This window comes from Xiphophorus hellerii, chromosome 15, assembly GCF_003331165.1.
Source record: "Xiphophorus hellerii strain 12219 chromosome 15, Xiphophorus_hellerii-4.1, whole genome shotgun sequence".
Taxonomy (NCBI): domain Eukaryota; kingdom Metazoa; phylum Chordata; class Actinopteri; order Cyprinodontiformes; family Poeciliidae; genus Xiphophorus; species Xiphophorus hellerii.
In genome coordinates this window covers 2,489,211-2,506,292 of record NC_045686.1, presented here as the reverse complement: position 1 = coordinate 2,506,292, position 17,082 = coordinate 2,489,211, and the positions used below count along the sequence as shown (strand labels likewise).

General features: G+C 35.5%; 1 protein-coding gene across 1 annotated transcript in view; it reads right to left on the bottom strand.

The window, feature by feature from the left end:
* Positions 1-17,082, bottom strand: part of man1a1 (mannosidase, alpha, class 1A, member 1) — a 119,206-nt gene that overhangs the window by 28,596 nt on the left and 73,528 nt on the right. Inside the window, exon 5 of the mRNA XM_032585440.1 lies at positions 154-248. Coding sequence (XP_032441331.1) covers positions 154-248 — 95 coding nt within the window. The remainder of the gene's footprint in view (positions 1-153; positions 249-17,082) is intronic.

Below are 17,082 nucleotides of genomic sequence, written 5' to 3'. Positions count from 1 at the left end.
ACGCGTGTGTGGCGGGGCGGCGCCGTCACGTTAAACCAAAACATCTCGGTGAGTGAGAGCGGCGAGCCGCAGACCACACGGCGCTTTAAAGCAGCAGACCATCAAAACGGAGCGCCGCCGGAGTGGACCGCCGGGGCTGTGTGAGTGTTTTACCTCTTGAGGTTGAGCAGAGCCCAGGGGATGCCTGTGGGCGTTTTGAAGGCTGGCAGCAGCTTTTCACCCAGCTCCACCGCCTTCCTGCGGAACACCTGAGAAAAAACAAAAGCATTTGATTATCTAAGGGTTGCAGCAGGAGACAAATTTGTATTTTCTCCAGCACAGCTTTAAAAATAACTAAATACAAACAGTAAAGAGAAAAGAGACTCCACGGGTACAGGAGTTTAGTGAAGGGAAGCTCTATCTTGCTAGCCAGAGAAATAACTTTTGTGTTTTGTTGAGAAAAATCAAGATAAACTCTAGTGTGTTTGCCTAGAAAGTCCAGTTCGTTTGTGGAGGTGTGAATGCTAATCAAACCAAAAATGCAAACTCTGGTCCGCCTGAAAACCAGTTTAAGTAAATGCTGGCGTGGCTTGTGTGAACACCAAGTGGACTGGAGACCACTCCAAAAGCAGGAAGTGGACTACACCTCAGGGCATTCTGGGTAAATACAACCAAACAAACATGCTAGGCTAGCCCTAACGGAACAAAATGGCTTGAGGTTTTTACCGGTGAACAGAGAGAAATCCTACAAATGTTACTCCAATGTTGTTTTCATTTTATGAAGGACGTTGAGCTCAGTATCTTCTTAAAAGGTTTTCATGTTGTTTCCTTCAGTAGTTCTTGATGCAGCGCCCCCACAGGCAAGGAGGGGAACAAGTTTTTCAAAAGGTTTGGTTCTTTGACAGTGCAGTGTGAAAGTGAACCAGGTAACAATGTAGCAAATGTTGCATTTTTGGTATCAAATTGAACCGAGTTTACCGGACTACCAGGTGTGAAAACACCCTGAGGCTAAAGGTTGTTGATAAAAGAAAAAAATGTCCAAGGAGGAGAAAAGTTCTGCTAAAATCTCAGAAATTTTGAGTTCAACTTTCCCTTTTTTACAAGAAAAAAATGTGGATATTTTGTTGAAAAGTCAAAAGTTAAAACTTAGAGGACTTTTGTGTCAAAATTCTGAAGATTTCTTCTTACAAATTTCTGACTTGTCAGAAAATATCCCAGCTTCAACTGTAAAATTATAAATTTTTGAAAATGTAAAACAGAGAACATCCAAGTTTCTCTAAACTACAATATATTCTTTTAGGTAAAAGAAAAACTACAAATAAGAATTTCAGCACCTTCTTTTACTTTAAATCTCACCTGAAGGATTTTGACTCCTTTCTGTTATTTCTTTATCTTTTTGTAGTTTCTTTTTGAATGAGACATCCCATGTTGCAATTTTTTCTGCACTGATATCACTCTGCACAGTTTTGAAGCTATAAAGTAAAATTTTCATGCGGAGTAACCTTCGGCTCCGATTCAGAGCCGACTGCAGGGACGCTGCGCTGCTTTAAATAACTTCATGAATATTAAACAAATGAAAAGATGTTTATAATCAACTAGACTCTTTTCTGCACTATACATCGATTCTGATCTAGTTTTAAACGATGCCTTCCTTATAATGTACTTAGACGTTCACAATTCTGTAAATTCATAATACATTGAAGAATAAAACTCTGTTTCTCTCTTTTTAAAACATAAAATCCATACAATACAGCACCCGTCACATTTATTGGTAGCAGAGAAATTTTACTTTTATTTTCAGTACATTTACTTAATGGGGAAAAATAAATTATTGGGATTCCTAATTTTCATGACCAAATCAGTCTCCAAATCTAAATCTGATACAAAACCTTTTTTTTTCTGACTGACTTATCAATACAGTGTAGGGCTAATATGTCGATTATTATTTAGATTGATTAACAACTGGATAGCAAAAGGTGCTTAGGAGATTATTTCTAAGGAATTTGAACCGAGTGAAGCTAAAACTGCCACTTGAGGAGTTCTGGGTAGAAAATATCTACAGTCAAAGAAAGTTTTTTTTAATCTTAAAAGCAAAATATGTATATATTTGTGTAATTTTAACTTAAATACAGCTCTGAATATGTTGTACATTCAGAAAAAGGGTTTTTTCAGTATAATCCAGTTAACAATAAATTGATTACTAAAATAGTTGATTATTTTCATAATCGATTAATCACGATTTACGTGATTAATCGATTATGTATATAATTTCTTTGTGTTTATTCCACCTCTAAATGTATACTCTTGATTTTTCTCTACATTTTCAGTGAGATTGTGTGTTATTTTAAGGATTTTTGTCCAGAGGAAACTATAAGTGTTGAGGCCTCTGTAAATCTGTGCTGCAATCGATTAATCACAATTTATCCAATTAATCATTTATATATATTATTTTAACCTCTCAATGTATGCACTTGATTTTCCAAACATTTTTGGTGAGATTATAGTCTTATCTTCAGGCTTTTTTTCCAGGGTGTGGAAAAGTGTGGAGACTGCTGCATTTGATTAATCACAATTAATCCGATTAATCGTTTATATATATTATTTATTCATGTGTTTTTTCAACCTCTAAATGTATGGCCTTGATTTTCCAAACGTTTTCAGTGTGATTGTAGTGTTATCTTAAGGCTTTTTTCCAGGGGCAGCGATAAGAGATGAGGCCTCTGTACTGTCAGCTGCAATCAAGCCAGACTTCTCTGTCGGAGAAGAACCTGCTCTGCAGACTTCGGAGCAGTGTTAGGTGAGGGGTCTCGGTGTCTCTTTCTTAGAGAGACGTTTTATATTTAGCTCCAGGCACAGGTCCAGTAAAAATGTCAAGATATTGTGAGTTCTGCCCTAACATGCAGCCGACAGTTTGACACAGCTGCTGGCAATTCAGCAGCTTTATTTGAGCTGCTGTAGCTGACCACTGCCATGAGGTAAAATGACACTTTTTTTTATTAACTCCTGCTTTTGACTTTTTAAATCAATTTTAAATCAGCCAAGCTACTTATTTATAACTCCAGCCTGCAAAAGAAACTATCTGATCCCAGCTTTGAGATTGAATTTTTCAGATTGGAAGGAGAGAAAAAACAAACATGAAGCTCTGTGACCTGTGTCTCTCTGTTCTCCGTCTTTCACACAAATACACTCAGAGGTGTGAAGTAGCAGAGACTAAACTGGCAGCTATCCACCCCAGGGACGAACCACTCAGCAAAGTCTGAAAGACGGGGGCAGATTGGAGGACACGTTTTCTGCTTTTTAAAAAAAAAAAAAAGCTCTAGAGGGGCTGCACGTCAAAACAATGAGGCAAGTTTACAGCGTTTCTTTGAAACCGGATGGCAGGAAAAAAATACTCTGCACATAACTGCAATGTACAGAATCCACAAGCAAAGACGTACATTTACATTTTTGGTTCAAACACGTCTTTGAACAAATGCAGTTTTAAAGCGAACAGGCTTGTGGTTAATGAGAAAATGAAACAACCCTGACAATAATCACAGACTAAAAGCACCAAAAATGCCTAAAGTGGTTGAAGCAACATGATGGAAATGGGCTGTAGAAAAACATTCAGCCGAGATTTTTGGCTGTTTTCTGAACAGAAAGCAGCCAAAAAAAATCCTTGCAATAATCATAAATATTATATGTATTCAAGTACCGCAACTAACAATTGTTATAAGAATTTATTATTTAGACGATTAATCAATTAATTGATTCATCGGATTTTTAAAAAATGGCAGTTGTAAAAAATTTCAATTAAACTCTTAAGCTTTTTGCTTATACTAACTTAGCATGAGAAAATAAAACTGTCATTGCCAAAAATGGCCATTAATTCAATTATCAATTATTCAAGATTATCCAATTAATCGTCTCAGTACTAATATATTTATGAAGATGAACAGATTAGAGTTTTTGTCTTTTGTTACTTATTTTGGATGGCTTCAGGCTTTGCTTTGTGAACTTTCTCTGCATATAAAAAATTCTAAATGCTCTCCAGATATCTAGAACAAGATATGATGAAAGTAATTTTTTCTATATTCTGGACTCAGAGACTGAGAGGCACGTTAAATGTTTTTTCCTCTCAGTGGAGTATGAAAAACTGCCACTCTGGTGAAACATTACCCAACTGCACAACACTATTTCTGTGCAAAATTCACTAAAAACGTTTTCAGCTAACTGCACTCTGAAACATCCAATTCATTTTTTCATTTCTGAGTAAAACACACTCTAGTCGGTCATTTTGTGTGAAGAAATGTCCACTCTTTTGGTTCTAGGCTTTAGTAGCTTTTCTTTTAATCATTAACCTGACTTAAACTAGGTGGAAAACCTTATTGAGGGAACTCTTTGGGATCTGCATAATTAAAATGGATAACATCCTGAGGCAGGAAACACAAAACTGACAACCTGTAGGCTAATTTTACACCTTAGTTACAGATCAGTATTTATCAGCAGTTGTGATCCCTAGACCCAGTGAATACCGGGAGTCGAATGTAGAGGGATTTCTTTAGTGTTTCCTTAGGAGGCGCTGCGCCACAAACCACTGAAGGAAACAACATGAAAACCTCTGTAGAAAACACTGAGCTCCACTTCCTTCAACAAAACAACAAAAAAAAGAATCAGCATCAAATTCTAGTGGTTGTAGGATTTCTCTTTTGTCTTTGGCAAAAAACCACAAGTAATTTCTCCTGTTAGCGCTGGACTTGAATGTTTTCTTTGGTTATATTTACCCAGAATGCCCTGCACTATAGTCCACTTCCTGCTGTTGGAGCAGTCTCTGATCTGCTTGGCGTTCACATACGCATTCAAACCGCACCAAAACTCACTTTAACCAAGACCGAGGATTATAGACGGACCAGAGTTCACTTTTCTGGTTTGATTAGCATTCACATGGACTTTATAGACAAACGAACTAGAGTTTGATTAAAGTGGGCTAAACACTTTAATCAAATTTCAAGAACATACAATAAATACCCAAATGGCTTTCCATACTCAAGATATTATCTGTTCACTTGGCTTGCCAAATGGGTACAGCTATATTCCCTGTTCTTTATTGATGGAAATCAAAGCAGTTTCTTTAAATTTATAAATGGCATTATTCATTATTCTAGCATTACTTTGGTGTGGAGTGCTTTTCTGTCTTACATTACCTAAAAACATTGTATACAGAGACAGACTCAACCCAAAAAGTGACACCTGTACCGTAATTTGTAACAACAACATGTGCTATGACACCACTAGCAGGTTTTATGTCAGAACCAAACATTTGAATTTGAGTTTTGCCGTCACCAACAGAATGATGTGAACCAAAGGGTTAATTTCAGAGCAACGCTGTCAGGAACTACCATCTGCTAAAGCACTAGAGAGCAGACGGTGCTCTGCGGCAGAGACAGAAAATAAAAAAAACAAAGCTGGGTTTATTAGATGGATAAAACTTTCAGCCACCCAGAGTGATACTCTGAAATACATACAGCATAATCTGAAGGGAGAATGCCAATAACTGCTACAATATACCTGCAAGCAAGGAAACATGAAAGCAGTCAACAGATTGAAGAATTTAAAACTCTCAGATAAAAAAAAGCTGTTAAACTTTTCTTTCTTTAAAGAAATTGCATTAAGCACGCCTGCTAGACTTCAAGGATAGTCAGAGTGCATCTTCTCGAGTGTGTTTACCAGAAAAAAAGCCCACCGGCTCTCATTAAATACATTTGCAAACACGTCATCACATCCACAGCAGAACGACCGAGCCCAAAGGATGCTGCAATCAGATCAACAAACGCCAAACAATAAATGAAAATATTGAACATGGAGCCTAAATCCAATTTTCCTCCTTAATCTCCGGACTTCCAAGGCAGATTAAGTTCAGGATGATGTGCGAATACATTTCTGTTTTATGTTGCACAAAATGGGAGCCGCGCCGTGTCGTAACAAGACATCAGATGCCAGAGATTAATGTCTTTAATAATGCTGGAAGCACACAGAGGGAAAGGAAAATCCCAGCGACGCACAGACGAATGAATTACACACAGCCCGAGTCCGAGGCCATCAAGCAAGCTGACAACAAGCTTTAATAAGTGAGTGAATCATACAGAACCTGAGGAACACGCTCAAAAACCCGCGGCTGATGCCGTTAGGAAAGGCTAATGTTGATAATCACATTTCACACCTGAGCGCCTGTGACAAAATATCCATCAAGAAGATTTACTGCTGCACTACAGTGTGTTTGTTTCTCAGAGTTAATCCTGGTTAATAGATAAATTAGTTAACAGTATGTGACAATTCAGTCCCCGAAGACATCAGCTGGCTGCTTCAGATGCACGACAAACGTTTACGAGCAGGAAAAAGAGAGAGACGGGGAAAGCGTACAAACTGAAAGCAGAATGCAGTGATTTGGAAAACAGTAAAAAAAGAAAGAAGAGACATCAGATCTTAAAAGGGAGAATTTGCTGGAGGCAACATATTTCAAAGAGCTGGCCCAAAAGCAAGTTTTACACGGCATTGCATCACTCCTTTTAACATCTATTTTAAATTAGGAACATTAGACATTAACTGTAAAATGGATGTCAGAACAATATTAATATGTAACGGTATTCAGTTTACAAATGTAAGACATTCTGCTGCAGGGACAGAAGAAATATTGTTTTGCTTGGATGGTATTAAAATCATGCATCTATTCATCACCGCAGCGTCTGACAAATCAAGTATTCTATCTATTAATTGAACATTTTTCATTATATTTTTCATTTAATCACTTAAGTCTTTTTTCTACAATATTAGAAATACATTTAAATATGCAAACAGACAATTCAATTCTCTTTTTATATAAAAAAATGTTAACTACAATGGAATAGCAGCATTCCTTTGGTGGACGAATGATCATTTATAGCAAAGGATGCAAAAATACTTTTATATGTGAAAGGATCACTAAACATCAATACATTTTCACTTAACTGATTAATAATTTGATAGCAAAAGGTGCTTAGTATGAGATTTTTATTAACAGAATTTGAACCAGGTGAAGGTAAAAAAAAGCAAAATATATAATTTTTTATACAGTTGTGGCTTAATTCCTCCTCTGAATATGTTGTTCTTTCAGCAAATGGTCTTTTATTTGTGTCTCCAGTTAATTAATTGATTACCAAATTAGCTGACGATTGTATTAGTAATTGATTAATCACAACTGATTCGATTAATCGTCCGAATTCCTAAGCTATCCATATCAAAAACTGACTAAAGGCAATCACACAGTATATATTTGCTTTTACTGCTGGTGTAACAAGGTCATATGATAAGAGATCCATTTTCACATGATTCCACATGATTCAATGCCATGAGTTAATCTTGGGTTACGCAATAGAGATGCTTCACTCACATCGGCATGCTGGATGCTTGAAACTAAAAATAAAACTCACTGAATACTTTATTTCTTTTGGCCAATGACTGTCTGACCAACATCATTGAATTTTGCTCCCAGGCGGTAAGTTGATTCTTAAATATAAGTTACCTTGTCCTGACGAAGCAGAACACTGTGAATTACACACTCTTGATCCTAGCACACATGCACTATTCAGAACGTAGGCACATGTTTAGAACCATGTACCATGTGTTTTTCAGTACATCAGCGTACATGGCAAGATAGGAAAAGTGTGAAAGCTGCTTTAGGATCAAAAATATCATAAATGCAAAAATCTAAACCAGAACATGCACAACAGAAAATCCCAACCGTCATGGCAAAACAAGTATTCGGGACATTGCAATTGCATCAGATTTGTTTCGATGCGATTTTTGGTGGGAAATTTCAAACAGTGCAACCAAACTCTGCATGCTAATAATATCCTGTGAGGGACTTGAATTCGCTTTAATGCCTGAACCTTAATGATATTTTATGTAGGGCTGAGATGATTAATCAGATTAATTGTGCTGAATCAATTATTCAAATTATTGTCAGCTCATTTAGTAATCAATTAATTCATGGATACAGACAAGAAAACATAGTCAGAGCTGTATCATATGTTGATATAATCTTATAAAACTAAAATGCAAAATTAAGATCAGAATTTTATTAACACCTTTGCATGTTAATATGTTTGAAAAAAACTCCTCGAGTGTCATTGTTTCAGTTTTTTCCCAGTTCAAATTCAGTACAGGAATGCTATGCAACTGCAATTTAATCACTAAAATGTTTATTTTCTTATTTAATAAAAAAATGTAATTATTTGTTTTAATCTTTTAATGTATTGTGTAAGAAGGTTCAGGTGGCTAAATGACAATATGTAGAATGTGTCAAGTTTATTTTATCTGATTAATTGTCAGAATAATTGATTGCTAAAGTTATTGTTAGTTGCAGCCATATTTTCATGGCTAAGATTGTAAAAGGTCCCTGAAAATGTCAGTTTTTGTGAAAAATATAAAGCCAACAGTTGAATCAATAGATCGTATACGAGTAGATTAAGAAATATTTCTCTTTTATTTATTAGAGCCATAACCTTCCACTCGACATCGCTGACCTCCCCGTTTTCTTCTTTAAATCGAAGAACAAGCTTTGCAGTGATAAATAAATCTCAGATCTGGGTTAGGGTTACGTACAGCGAGCGGCTGGGATGTAATTCAGTGAGGAGGCATCAGAAACCTGTAAGGTTTGCGTGTTCATCAGGTTCTGTGTTGGTATGATTACGTGTTGCAGTCCACAGAGAGTGGAGCGGACAGCTTCCTAACTAAGATGAATCACTCTGCCTGGACGTTGTGTGACCAGCAGGCCCAGTGGGACATGTGGCCCAGATTACAGCAGCATCGGTCGCTGGGATGAAGTGGGGGCCCTCCGGCCTCTGTCATCTCCTTCCTCATCTTTCCTCTGATGTTCACCTATTACTCAAGATTTACTGTGTCAACTCTCCTTTTTCTTATTCTGTCTGTTGTGCTTCAGTTTCCACTTCTATTTGTTCAATTATTAAACTCGGGCCGGTTATTTTTTATTTTATGTCTTATTTAATGAGCTGTCTTCCCGTTCTCAGACACAAAATTTAAAATCTTATCTACCATTCGTGCTTAGATTTTAATCAATGATTTTTTCTTTTTTAACTGTTAATGTAGTATTCTAGAATGTTTTTCTGACTTTTTTTTTCACCAGGAAAATCCCAGAGATCAAAAATCTATTTTGCAAGAGAATCCAGGCCAAAAACAAATAAATTGGTTAAAAGATTTGCCATTTAAAGCATTTAGAGCCAGATGATTCCATCTCAAAATCAGTAAGAACAGAAACTTTAGATTTATGTGTTTCTGCAACTCGTTCCAAGAAAAAGGAGTAGAGAAAGAAAAAGATTTCTTTGCAAGTTCAGTTCGGACCTGAGGCACCGAAAGTAAAAATAAGTTCAGCAGTTTTCTTTAATTTTGAGAAAAACACTCTTATATTTGTGAAGCTATTTGAAATTAACCAATTTAGATTTTTTTCTCTATCTTACCAGTAAAATCCCATTGAGATAGTTATGTAACTATTGCTGAAATTAATTCTTTTCTTGTATTTTTCTCACTATATAATGCAGATCTTGCTCAGTATTTGTGTTTTTCAGTTAGTTTAGTTTAAAATATCCTGTTTTGAATGCATCTATTTAGCTTTCCTTGATTGTGAAAACATTAATAAATCAGAATAAAGAAAACTTTTTATTTGTAAAGCCATTTAAAATGAACCAATCATTCAGTTACGTAGCTATTTCTAAAATAAACTTTATTTTTTATTTTTCTTCCAATATAAAGTTAATCTTGCTCAGTATTTCTGTTTTTTAGTCAGTTTTATTTTTAAAATATCTTGAATAAATCTTAGCTTTCCTTGGTTGTGATAAAAATAATTAAATCAAAATGTTTTGCCTTTTTGTATATTTGAAAAGCGCTCAATAGTTTTCCAAATAGTTTTTACGCTGATTACAGTTTTATAAAATTCACATCTCGACTCAGACACTTAACAAATTTACAGTAAACAGCGAACAAATCACTTCTTGTTTTCTTGTAGCTGCATGTAAAGGCTTCAGGATTGTAAACTCAGTCCATGCAAAGCGACTGAGGATGAAGAAAACAGGCGGGGAAGACTTAGCGTCAGCTGAAGGAGGTCGTTCTGGAGGCTGCAGCTGCACTGGAGAGGCTTATCCAACACACACGCAGCACTCTGAGGAGGTGACAGCTTTCAGTAGTTAAGAAGCCTGCTGTTGTGTGAATGGTTGCTCTTGTCCTCCACTCCACTCTGCTCTCTGTCAAAGCCTGTCCTCAGCCTCTTTCTGGGTTTAATTCATTGCTTAAGAAGGGAAAAAAGCCCCACAAGGACAGGCAGAGGGGAATAGCAACACCGGGATCTGTAATCGATGAAGGAGCAGTAAAGGAACGGAAATGGGGGAAAATATCTAATTATTAACTTCAGTTAATTAATTAATCTGATATGCAAATTACAGAATAACAGTTAAGCAGAAGGTAGGGTTTCCTACTCTCACTATCCGATGTAAAACATTTCTCAGCAAGAGGTGAAATGTTCATATTTAAGGTATTTAAGGATTTTGCATAATTAAAGTATTTAATTATGCAAAATCCACATTTTGCACATTTATGTACTTCGATTTGGGTTTCTATTTCAAGAGCTTAAAAACATTTTTTGGTAATAATAATGTTTTTTGGTGTCTGGAAAACAAGCCATTTCAAAAACCTCCCGACTGTTAAGCCACTTGCCTTGTTACCTAGCAACAGTGAGCCCTGCTCGTCACCTTCCAACCCAAGTGGAGCTCCAGCACCTTTGGTCAGCTGGTTTTAGACAAGTGTTTCGTTGCCGTCTTTCCATCCAGAAATCACTTGCTGCATTCTTGCTGGTTGTGCAGGAGGCTCCACTTCTGCTTGTCAAAGATGAATGGTTGTATCATTGCATGCCTGTTTGCAGCCATTTTCATGTGCGAGTGTAAACGTTCAGCTGGGGGCATGGCCAGCAGCAGCTCATTTGGATTTAAAGTGACAAGACGCCCTAAAATGAGCAGACTATAAACTCATTATCTAAGAATAATTTTGAGCAAAAAATGTAATATACATGTTTTATATAGCTTATAGACCTATTCTACCCTGTTTAAGGAAACATAATAGGTGCCTATAAGCATCTGATGGGTTAACACTTGGGTTACTCTCTGCTGTACGTCTAAATGACCCGGAAGTGCCGGTAAAAGTCCAAAAGCATTTCACAGCGGCTTGAATCTCTGCTCCAACTGCACATTGTGATTAAAAAAACAAGCATATCACCTTTCATTGTATGCAAAAAAGTTAATTTCCCAAACTTCAAATTTAAAATTCCAAACTTTTAAAGACTCTTTTTAAAAGGGGCGGTGGAATATTTAGCAAAATTGACTTTTTTGAGTGTTTATATGATGTTATAATTTTACACCCACATCTAAAACAAACCTGGAGTGTTGCTTTGACTCTTTCATGCATTAAAGGATTTGAGAAATCCTTTAATCTCCCGTTGCAGTCATTCGAGGGTGCCTAAGCACTTACTCATACAAAGCGAAGCCAATTTACACAACACTCCTCTAGACTAGTGGCAGCAGCAATTAACGAACACCTTGTGGCACGGTGGAGCTTATTATAGGAACTATTTCACTGAACACTTCTCAGAAAGAGTAGGAGTTTCTTAAAGAGACAGAGGCCCAATTTCAAGGCATTAAATTGCAAATTTAACTCATTTCTGATATACAGTATTTTTAAAACAACTGAAGGTAACATATTTACTTTATTGTGCTATGAAATGATACTATGTGTCTGGAAAATGCATAACACTGCCCCTTTAAATAGAAAGAGGCCAATTCAAGGAGTCAGATATGGTTATGATGTGAAAAGAATTTTTTAAAAGTAGTTTATATATATATAACAATTTAGTTATTTGAATTGTGAATACTGCAGAAGGTAGGACAGTGTCAAATGCAAAAACACAGATATAAAAATAACTGGTTTAGTCACTTTTACATGAGAAAAAGCTTTAAATTTAGAGTTCCTGTTGGCCAAAACCAGTAAGTCAGACCTTCCGTCTTAAAATCTATCAAATTTATGCAGTTCGCTCAGAAATAGCTCTAACAAATTCCTCTCTCAGCAGAAAACTCTGCCTGACTGTTTAAAGTTATTTGGACCAAGTTGAATGCAGCTCTGTTTAGTTAGAGGGTAAAAAAGCAAATGTTACTGCAGAGTGCCAGATAATCTATTAGCTTAATTTAACACAACACAGGCCAGACATCAGCCCTCCAGGTCCAGTTCAGCAGCTGGGAGCGCTCTGCTCTTTACTTTATAATTAGCCTTTCAAGCTGCAGCGCGTCACAGTTTCAGTAGAATTAAACTCACTATAAATTTCATGAATTTATTTTCAAACATGAGCTGTAATTAGTCACGATAAAGTTTCCTGGACGATAAATTATCCCAGAAGTTATTGCGATAAATGATGATGATGTTGTTTTGAGACAATTTTAAAGTAATATAATTGTATAATAAAGCAAGAACTGATTCTCAAACAACAAATTTAAAATTCTCATGGAAATTTAACACTGGAACTGCAAGACGTCTGAAATATCCAAAATAAAACAAAACAACAAATAAAATTAATTATGAAGTATCTGTAAACAAAACTGTTCTTCAAAAAATGGATTAGTTGAGACTAAAACACCAAACTGAAAACTTTTATCATCCAGGTTTTGGAAGAAATAAAGAGAAAAAAGAAAAACAATGAAATCATACAAATGGAAATTATTAAGCTCGTTTTAAATTATCTTTCGATTATTGAATATTGCGACAGGCTTGTCTGTAATGAATTATCTCTGTGATTCAGTGAGCAGCTCTTAAGTCACTGATTTTGCCACAAGACCCAAAATCAGTCATTGAATGAACTTGGGAGGCCGCAAAAAATATTTTAACGCAAACATTTAGTGCCAATAATGAACTAAAGTAAAAATCAAAATTATTGTAGATGCAAAACATAAAGAAACACAAGACCAACCCTCAGTTTCTGACTTTTTGGGGTTCATTGTTTTCCTATTTTTGCTGAATGCGTTTGAGCAAAAGTAGTTTGTGGTTCCAGTTAATAAAAACTTAGATAAATTCAGAAAAGTTGTTAATAAATGGGAATTGAAGGTGTTAATCTGCAACAAAAAAACCTTCATTCTTCATAAAAATTAGGAAAGTGAAGGAAAACATTCACCATTCTATCCTTAAGCTCTTCCTGAGACTCTCTTCAGTCAGAGGCTTCTTCAAATGCGCTGTAATGCAGACTGCTACTGTAGATCTTTTCTGCCAACGGCCATCAATATCTACAACAACTCTGAAGAACTTGAATTTGGGATCAATAAACTGTTTTTAAATTTAAATTTGAACTGAATGAATGACTCCAGCCTTGAACAAATGTCACATGACTTGCAAAGAAACCATCTAAAACCAGCAGCGAAAGATGGGATCTGATGTTTTTGTTAGTGTCTCTCAACCCAAACCGTCAATATGCGTCCATATACGATATGCAAAGCAAATCAACCGCTAATAAAACTCTCCTTTGTGTCCTGTGGCACGATCTCTGCTGACTCTGCAAACCTTTGACAGTCACCTTTTTTGACAGCGCCGCTACGGAAATAAGAAAGAGCTGGGAAGGTGAATTTACATAGAAAATTGCCACCTATGTGAGAAAGTTGCAGAAATAGGAGAGAAGGAAAGATGGAAACTGCAACATGAGCAACCAGATGAAAATTTCAAGGTTTAAAGGTTTGCTGCTGCAGCTCGTATCATCTGTGTCAGAACAGACATAAACTGAGAGGCATTTTCATAATAAATCAGTGTTTATGACTAAAACACTGGGATTAGCAGTTTTAAATCTGATTAGTAAGAATAAAAATGATATTCCGATATTCGATGTTTGAAAAATGTTGCATTTCTATCTACTGAGAGAAAAGTGGAAGTGGGAGGAATTAGAGGCGCACCGATGAGACGTTAAGGTCTGTATCGGTGACCATAAGGTCAGATTACAATTATTAAATGCACTTTTTTAACCATTTTAAAGGCTTGAGGTTTAGTTTTTATGTGTTTGACCAAGGTAGCTAATCCATTATTTTTGTCAGTTTATTTTTTATTTTAAATTGACTGGTATAAATAAATTTGTAATTCAGTACATTTATGTCTGTGTTTAAAAAAGAAACGTTTTTCTGTATCGGATCGGTACCGGAAATGAAAAAAGTGGATCGGTGCTTCCTTACTAGAAATCTGAATAATGGATGAAACTGTTGGTACATTAGCGTAAATATCAATTAAACAGCTAAATCAATACTTCACCAATTTTAATTGTTTCACCCAACAGCATTTCTTTTAAGAAGTTTTAGCTTTTCCATATGTTTTTATGTCAAAATGTCAGATTTTTCCAGACTTTAGTTTCTCTTTCCCAGTACGTTTTAGCTACTATTGAGCTACTAATACAAAACTTTGAGTCTGTATGGATGGGTAAAAACATTTAGACATCAGGTCAAAACATTAAATCTGGAAAAACAACCTATTCCATATTTTATTTTTGTTTTTACACTTATTTAGAACAGAAAATGCTTAAATCAAATTCTACACTTTTCTCAGACTGTATAGGAGTTCTGACAATTATTTTGTACCTTGAACTACATTTAAATTTTATGACTGAAAACAAACATTTATTTGCTTTCGCAGAATAAAAACACACTACTAAACATCAGTGCTTTATGCTTAGCGATGAGTTTACTGGAAACCAACAGACCTCATTTACTGGAGGTCCATTCATTCACGTCAGCAGCCTCTATGGGAATTACCAGCTGGACAAATATAGGCCATAGTAAATGATCTGATGCTAATGATGATAAATATTTCACAACACTGTGCTTCCTAAAAACAAACTAAAAGCAGAGATGAAACTCCCAGAGAGTGCATGTGTGATAAGGAGCCAGTAAAGCGGCGTTTAGACCTCCCAGTGGAGGATTTGCCCCGTCGCTGAGCTGTAACCCTGACAGCTTTCATCTGAAGGAAAATGTCAACGATTCCTTCAAACAGTTCAAGAAGGCTAAAGACCATAAAGGCCCTGAAGTTCCCCCTCCTGGCAAAGCAAACAACTGTTTAAGCCAGCGACAGTGGGACCTCCACTGCTTCCTGGAGGTCAACCAACGCCAGCCAAAGAGGAAAGATTCGACTATTTATGGTTGATGCAGAAAAGTCAAACCCTTTTCTATCAGTGTTTCGGCTTGTTTCTATTTTTTCATTCACCATTTCATATTGTTGCAATTTTGGTTATTTCTTCCAGGTATGTAAAGAAGCCATCCGTCACTTTGGGGATGTTTTGTAGCTGATGATTTAGATTGGATTTCCTTCTTTATTTTGAACAAATGAATAAAAAAAAATAAAAACAAAACAAGAATGCATATACATACATTTAAACACATACACACACACAAGAAAACAATGCTTTGCAACTTAAGAATCGGTAATTTTAGCTTGTCTGAAAAGAACACTATTGTTTTTAATTTCCACACTTTTATATTATTCTTCAATATACATCTATAATTATTGAGATGTTGTTTATTTTTGGTCATTTGTAACCTTTTGATACATAAGTCAAAACAGAAAAAAGAAAACTTGTGCAGAAATAAACATCTATATAACAATACATGTCACAGAATATATAATGTATAATATTATATCAATACACAAAACATAATTTTAAACATATAAATATTAAATATGTCAATTTTTTAAAACTATGTTAAAGGTAATTTTCTGTAGCTTACTTAGAGTTGTTTTCATTTCCAAGCTGGAAATAAAAGGAAACTAATTTCATAGTTTGGTTGTTTTATAAACATAAACCAGTGAAAATGGGGATCAGATCCAAAATATAATGAAACATTATACAACATTAGATTAACAGTAAACAGTTTTGAGGACTTTTATTATTTTACTATCAAGACAAATTGATATTAGTACAAAATGGTTTATTTAGAGACATAAAATGAGTGTATATAAGTAAAAAAACAAAATTTTAATAAAACAAACAGACTAAAACTATAAATTATAACTCTTCTTGGGTGTAATTAAAACAACGTTAAAACTAAGATGAATACTTCCATGACTTTTTTTTAGTGCAATTTAACTCAATTGACAAACTTAACTGAGTTTAAAACAAGATTATAGATCATGGAAAGCACATGCTTGTGTAATGTTGGTTATTCCCAACATTCCAGTTTCCAACCAACTGGGCTTACTGGTTTTGTATAACTAGGCTTATTGGTTTTTGTATAATTATGCAAACAATGTTTCTTCTATGTTGGTTGTTGCTTTGCAAAAAAGAAAGGCAGCACAATGCAAAGGAATTTATAAATAATTTGGAGATAAACTTGAGATATTTTGTGCTGTGAACAAAAAAAAGAGCCAAGAGAGGCTTAAAATCTCTCATGGAGTTGAGAAAAATGTAATAATTCATCCACAGGTTCTACGGTAACGTTTAATTGCCGAGTTAAAAAAACATAACAGGTGGGGAAAAAAGGACAGTTTGGTAATTTTGGTTGAAAAAGCAGAAAAAACCCAACTTGGACATTAAGAAGAGAAGCTCAGCAGAGAAGAAAAGTATTTTAAATGTAATGTTGCTTGAATGGTAAACAAAGATACGTGTCAAAAAAACAAAACAAAACATCAAAGCTTCAGATCTTCACAGTTCAACAACATGAATACCAAAATCCACATATAGGTTCTTGAAAGCAGTAAATCATCAAAAAAACATCAGTAGTAAGTTTGGCTGCTGCTCATGCTCAGACGTAAAGATCCAGACAGCAGGAAACAAAGACAGGGAGACAGCTGATGTAATTGGACTGTAAGTCCCACAGAGGGGAGAGCTGCCTGGTGAAGAGTTCGGGTGTTTACCAACCGCACTTTCACTGACTCCAAATTTCATGTTTGAGGTTTATTAACATTTTGGATTAACCAGAGAACTAGAGTTGGTAATTTAATTAAGCTAATCCCAAAAAATAAGATGTCGAATTAAACCTGGCATGTAGGACTGAAACGATTAATCGTTACTAATCG